The sequence below is a fragment of the Aplysia californica genome, unplaced genomic scaffold (genome assembly GCF_000002075.1).
Source record: "Aplysia californica isolate F4 #8 unplaced genomic scaffold, AplCal3.0 scaffold01255, whole genome shotgun sequence".
Classification (NCBI taxonomy): domain Eukaryota; kingdom Metazoa; phylum Mollusca; class Gastropoda; order Aplysiida; family Aplysiidae; genus Aplysia; species Aplysia californica.
In genome coordinates this window covers 65,239-72,238 of record NW_004798525.1, presented here as the reverse complement: position 1 = coordinate 72,238, position 7,000 = coordinate 65,239, and the positions used below count along the sequence as shown (strand labels likewise).

Below are 7,000 nucleotides of genomic sequence, written 5' to 3'. Positions count from 1 at the left end.
GGAGACTGACAGTTAGATCTACCTGTAGTTGTTGTTATGATCTCTACCCGTTACATCTAGTTGTCATAGTCTTTCTTTATCCTTGCACATCACGTTGTGTGCTATGTTCGTGTAAAATAGTAAGCGTAGTATAGGGAATAATAGGGACTTAAACATGTCTTACAGTATATATGAAAGTCAGTGTGTGTGTGTATGTGGTGTGTGTGTGTGATTGTGTGTGTGAGTGTGTGCACACGCACGTGCACACACTATAATCATTGTCAACAAAATGCCATTGGCCCATTCAGTGAAATGGAAGTAACTTCCAAGATCGTATGAAACGGTTTTTCTCAACAACAACAAAAATAGTAATAATAATAAATAGACAAATACAATGAATTATATTTAAAATAAAGTAAATACTTAAAGGTTAAATGATAGTTTTTACCACTATGGGGGTTTTTTTCAATCAGACTTTAGCTTTCAAAAGACATGGTGTGCATGTGAAGCAGAAAATTTCCAAACGCGAATATTAGTGCTGTGGTCAGGAATATTTTTAGGATTTTATTTGTCTATGTTTTTTTAAAAGGAACGGTTATTTCTCTTTTCTCTGTCCATTGTCTGATCAGAAGAGAAAGCAGGGTTGTGTTGTTATCATTGTATGTAGTTTTACTTCATGGTTATATTATGAGATGGTCGGTTGTTGTTTTTAAAACTGTGGAAGGAATGTGGGACCTTATGCTCTGCCTAAAATGTAACCTATACTGTGCCTTGAAAAAAAAACCCAGACTTTTAACAACAACAAGCATTGCAACTACTACTGCTGCTGCTGCTGCAGCTACTGTCACCATCACCACCTACCTTCCTAACTACCTACATATCTACCTACCCACCAATCTACCCACCCACCTACCTACCTACCTACTTAATTTGATTAACAAAAGATTGAGTCTTGTTCTCTGATGTGTTGAATTATTTGTTTTATCAATATTCAAAATGGTGTTAATTAGCCATGTGATAAGGCAGAAAGTATATTTGTGGAGCATCTTGGTGAAATCAGGCGCTTGTCAAAATAATGAAATGGAATGTTTCTGCCTGTTTGACAATTTTTATAGAATGTTTGTTTTTTGGTTCAACACCTTTTATGTCCATATAAAAACACATTTACATGGGAATTTACTGGAAAAACGTTGATTTTAGGCACAAAACATGTAATTTTTCAATTTTATAGGATTCTTTTGCTTTTGAAGTTACTGAACTTTGGCGCCTATTTTGTCGCTTATTTCACCACTGAAACCATGGGAACCCCACCTCCTTCAATCTCAAGTATCTCAACTTCTATTCAAGATCAATGGGTATTTTTTTTCATTAAAAGCAAGGCAAATGAATAAGATTTATTCCCCGCGGGGCAGTGCCACTGACTGTAGTGTCTTTAGGCCATTCCCAAAGGGGGGACATTTATCGTTCATGCACAGTAGAATTGTAAATGGGCTGACTCATGTCACGCTCATAACTGTGCCTGATCTACAACAGGGAACTGCTGCTTTTTTCTTTCCTATTATGTACTATTGTCATTTTCCTCTACTTCTTTTGTATGTTTGTCACTCTCTTGTGACCTGCTATTTCTGGGGTGCCTTGATAGTTGAAGCAGACTTTGTGCTGTTGAAGCTAGAGAGGTGAGTAAAGTAAGCCCGATTCCCTGTAAAGACTTCTCTGTTGACATCCACCCCTTGGCGCTCATATGACATTATGCAGTTGCGAGGGGCGCACTAAAACCCTCTACTATAATAATAATAAATAATGAATAAGCTTTTAGATGATACCAACAACTCAAAATGCCCCAAAAATTTGCGAGCGCCTGATTCTACTGCAACGTGACACATAAACATATATTATGCACTTTCAAGTTTCCCAACACTGTCTTTGCTGGTGTTTACCCTTGAGAAGACTCTCATGTAATCTGTTGTCCAAGTGTAATTCTTCATTTCTTTAGACAAGTATGGGATAAAAGATTAATTGGTTTCACCTTTACAATGTGCTCTTTGTGATGGCACAGCTGGTTTAGACTCTATGAGACATTTGATACCAACGAACCAAACTTAGTGAACACGTCTGGACAGGTGGCAGGAGAGCACCGTTTGTAGGTCCTTTCTTCTTCTTTTTCGCTCTGCTTTTTCTATCTATTTGCCATACTTTTCCCCCTGCACTAAATGACCGTTATTGTGTCAGCGTTGATCTCTGTACCAAAATCAATAGACCAGTTCTGGGTTTTGCAAAATACTTTGTGTGTACATTCAAACATCTTGATCATGCAGAGATTTCACATGGCTTTATTTGAGATACTTGTAGTTTTGACAATTTGATATGAAGTAATGTTGTCTTTTAACAATTAAGACAAAATAGACATCCTTTTATTAATGTATGTGCATGTATCCATTCTTTCGTTCATTCAGGGAACCTGCGGGAGGAGATTGTGAGCTCAGGTGTTGTGGACCAGGTGAGGTCACTTGCTGAAGGTCATGGGGATGTCAAGGTCAAAGAGCAGGCAAGGTCAGCCTTGAATATCATGGAAGAGTCCATGTCCACCGGCTGATGATGTCGGACTAAATACATGGCCCAGCAAACTGACGCCAGGGGAAGGGTGTGCTTTGCAAAATGAGTTGATTGAATCACTTGTGAAGATTGCTGTGTGTTCATTTGGTTAGAGTGTGGTGGGGAACGGAGATTTTGTCAGAATAGGACGGGTACAAAGTGTTTCTGTTTGGCACTGCATTGTGTGTAAGAGAGGTGGGTTTGGAAGTGTGGTTTTGAGTCGTGTGTGTTTGTAAGTGTTTGTGAATGGGAATATGTGTTTGTGTGCATGTGCGTGTGTATGCATAAATGTGAGTATGTGTATGTGTGTGAGAGTGAGTTCAAAGTGTTATATTGAGTTGTGTGTGTTTGTTAATGTATGTGTTTGCATGCATTTATGTACGTGTATGCATAATGTGATTATGTGTGCGTGTGTGTCTATGTGTGGACAAGAAAAAAGAAAAGAAAGAGAGAGAGAATTTGTGTTTCTGGATCACCATGTGTGTGTGTTTATGCAAGGATGGTGATTTATAGGACCAATGGAAAAGAGAACGAGTATGAGAGAGGCACAGTAGCAGACAGACAGTCTAATGTAGCTTTGTGTGGAGTATGAGAATTAATAAGAGACAGAGAAAGAGAGACAGAAAAAGAAAGAGACAGAGAAAGAGAGAGACAGAAAAAGAAAGAGACAGAGAAAGAGAGAGACAGAAAAAGAAAGACAGAGAAAGAGAGAGACAGAAAAAGAAAGAGACAGAAAGAGAGAGAGAGAGTGAGAGAGAGAGAGACACAATGTGTGAGAGATAGTGGAGTGTCGGTAACAAGAGGGTGAAATCGTATGCATGTATTCTTTATAATATAATGTTTACGCAAGTTTTAGCCCGATGAATATCTGTTGGCTCGTCATGTATGTAAGTGTAAGCAAGATAGAACAAACAAACAGAGATGGAGAGAGGCGGCTTACTCCAAGATGGAGTAGACAGGGTCTCTGCAGCTTGTTTGTGGTCCGTTGTGCCAATAAAATCTACTCATCACTTCTGCTTTCTGTGGCCTGGTTTGGAGATTGTTACTATAAGGTATTATAATGGGTAATGGTTTAAGTGAGCCCTCCATTCTGAAAAGAACTGTCTTGCATGGGTGACTTCACGATGACCCACATGTGGCCCCCCACAGAGAGAGGAGATCCTGTGTGTTTGTAGTTGGTCAAGTAAACTTTAAATGGAGGGTTCAACTGTACCTTTATCATGTCATGTTTGCAGCTTTTTTCTTAATCCCTATCTCTCTCTTAAATTCCTTACTATTGTTTTGGAATTTTTGTTATTTTGATCCTGTGTTTTATCAGCATAAAAATATTGAGTGCTTCGTACATCTCGCTTGTTGTTCTGAACGAGGGTGTTGAAATGTTTTTTTAATCTGGGTCTTTTCTTCTACTTGATACGTGTGTTTGATGTGTGGATTTGATATGAAGGTTTGTCAAGGGGTCTGTTTGTTGTTTTATTGCGGGCTGTTTGAGGTTGTTGTTTTTTAAGGCGGAGGTTTTTGTTTTTAAAGGGGAAGGGGGGGGGGTGGCTTCCTGTTTTGTTAATTCTTCAGTCAGCCATCTTGAAAAAAGTACAAACAGAAAAGCTGTAAGAGGAAATATAGTTTTCTCTGTATTTTGTTTAGCATTTTGAAAACTGAATATCAATTAAGATAGTGTGAACAAGTAAATATAAAAATAAAACCATTTGTGTCACGACACAGTGGAACCAGGCTCTCGTCAATTTTTTGGCGTATGTAGTTATATATATCCATCTTAAAGCTTATTCATTTGTCTTGATTTCAATAAGAGAACTTCCCATATACATCTTCAATAGAAGTCAAAATATTTCGGATTGAAGGAGGTGGGGGTCACCTGATTTCAGAGGTAAAACTAGTGAAAAAATGGCAAGTTTGGTGACTTCCAAAGCTTGAGAGTCCTTGAAAACTGCAAATTTGCTTTTTATGTGCCCAATGTTTTTCACTAAAGTCCGCATTGAACTGCATTAATGTTAATCCCCTCCAAAAAAGTTTTTTTTTAAAATTGCCAAGCCAGCAGAAAAATGCAAGTTTCTTCAATTTCATGATTTTGACGAGCGCCTGATTTCACCACGCTGCTTCACATTTGATTGTCTTTTTAAGCTTCATAGGATTATTGACCAGTGTCTGTGTGTATTATAGCTGTTAAATGCTTCACCATCACGAGTATAGTGTTTCTATTTTTGTAGTCCTGTTTGCAAGCAGTACTTAGGACAATAAGGAGAATAGTTTGTCTACCATGAACGGATGATATATATATATATGTGTGTGTGTGTGTGCCGGAAGAAAGGGCCCAGTTGTAGGCAAAGATATTTTTGAGCAATGGGGTGAAAAGGCCCAAAAAAGTAGTTCTCGGTAAAAAATTAAATTCCCTCAGAAAACTCACATTTAACCGTTTCTACCTACCAAAAAGATTTTATAATATTTTGAGTCTAAATATTTTTTTAAATTAATTGTTTTTGCTACATGTTGTACTACTTCATCAAAGGTAAGAAATGTGCTGGAAATTGAGGTTTTCTCCAAACTTTGTTTTTACACCCTTTGTCACAAAATGTGGCATGATCTTTAGAACAACTCAAGATATTTGAAAATTTTTTAAAAATCATCATGTTCAGCTTTGAATTTGCTACGGGAATAATATGCCTTTACTTTACTATCCGAAATTTCAGACAACTGGGACCTTTCTCCAGGCACACACACGCATATCCTTTAATATCCGAATAAAAAGAGAAGGTGGAGACCTTGCAAGACACCACAGATGGCTAGCTAGCATGGTAAATAGAGGAAAGTAAAAGAAATAATAGCAAGGGGCGACCTCAGAATTACAAGATTCTATCTGACATTTTTGGCCATTTTGAGTTACTGAGACTATGAGGTCAGAAACCAAATGTTCTATCTTCTCTATCGAAATCCTAAGATTATTCAGTCCTTTTCAAGATGTTCAAAGAATTGCATTTGAAAAGCCTTGACATGTTATGAAACTCAACATTTTTTACGTCAAATTTCTCAAAACTAGGTACTCAGCAGATAGAACTTTGTAATTTTAAGATAGGGAAGTAACTTATACTTGTAATGATCACAAACGCCACAACTCTCCATAGAAAGCAACGCCTCTTAATTAGTACTTAAATAGGTGAACAAAGCATGGATTGCACATGTGTGTTTATGTATAGGCTGAGTAAACAATATTGAACGGGTCATTTAGTGAATTGAAATTTGCTGTTCAAACTAAGTGAGATGTAATCATTTTCTTTGGTGAATGAAAATGAAAGAAAGACGGTGTGGATACGTTTGAATTTTAATCGCTGTTGTTATCACTTTTTTATCTCATTTTTAAATAGATCAGCTGCGTAAGCATGCATTTTCTACATTGTTTCTGTGACTGATCACCAACATACGCACTGAAAAGGTTCATGTGAATCAAAAAAGACATTGTATGCTGTGATTGTGGACCAATTTTTGTACCTTCATCGTTTTTTGTCAGTGGATTTGTTTTTTTGTTGGGTTTTTTTCACCTGTGCTTGAGTACAAGTTGTATCAGTTGTCTTGCATGTTTTCAAAAATTAACAACAAAGTTTTTGAATTACATTTATTGTCTCTTTTTTCTTTTGTTCTTTGTGTTGTTTTAAATGCAAAGTGGATGGTTGATGGGTGCTCTGGTGTGGTTTGCTTCTTCTTTCCTGTCAAACATCTATCGTCCTTATATCTCCTTTTTTTGTGGGTGTGTTTTCTGCTCTCATGTAATACCTCCAATCTTCAGCACTTACATGACCTAATTGTGTTGCAAGGGCCATCGTGTTCAATTCCTACTAAAACAAAAGATGCAAAACTAAAGAACTTTTGGGTATAATTTTTTCAGGTTGGAGTGGGATTTCTATGTTACTCTCTTGTAACAGCTCTAATCTTCTGCACGTTTATAATGACCTTATTGTATTTTGCGAGTGCCGTAAAACATTTACTACAGCAAACAAACAAAAACTGATACAAGCGTATAATAATCATTATTGTGTGGTTTTGTAAAACAATACTTCTGAACCTGTGTAAGACAACCAACCACTGATGGGTTGAAAAATGGTCATCTTAGACTGGTGATCCTCTTGGACAATGTCATATAACATAGAAAAAATGCAAAGGGTGGAAAGTGGTCGAGGCGTTTGTACAGTTGTCTTGGACTGGTGGTCGTTTAAGCAGATTCGAACAGTTGTTTTACAGCATGCAAGATACATGTAATAGTATTAATACTCTCCACTCTCTCCCTTTCTCTCTCGCTCCCCCTGTCTGTCTGTCTGTCTGTCTGTCTGTCTCTCCCTCTCTTTCTTTCTCTCTCTCTCTCTCTGGCTGTCTGTCTCTATCATTGTATCTATCTATCTATCTATATTTCTTTCTCTTTCTATGC

General features: G+C 37.4%; 1 protein-coding gene across 2 annotated transcripts in view; it reads left to right on the top strand.

The window, feature by feature from the left end:
* LOC101862765 (rap1 GTPase-GDP dissociation stimulator 1) overlaps positions 1 to 6,192 on the top strand; it is a 63,738-nt gene extending 57,546 nt beyond the window's left edge. For both annotated transcript variants that reach the window (XM_005112387.3, XM_005112386.3), the window contains one exon: positions 2,433 to 6,192. In XM_005112387.3, coding sequence (XP_005112444.1) covers positions 2,433 to 2,572 — 140 coding nt within the window. In that variant the 3' untranslated portion in view covers positions 2,573 to 6,192. The remainder of the gene's footprint in view (positions 1 to 2,432) is intronic.
* Positions 6,193 to 7,000: the final 808 nt, after the last annotated feature.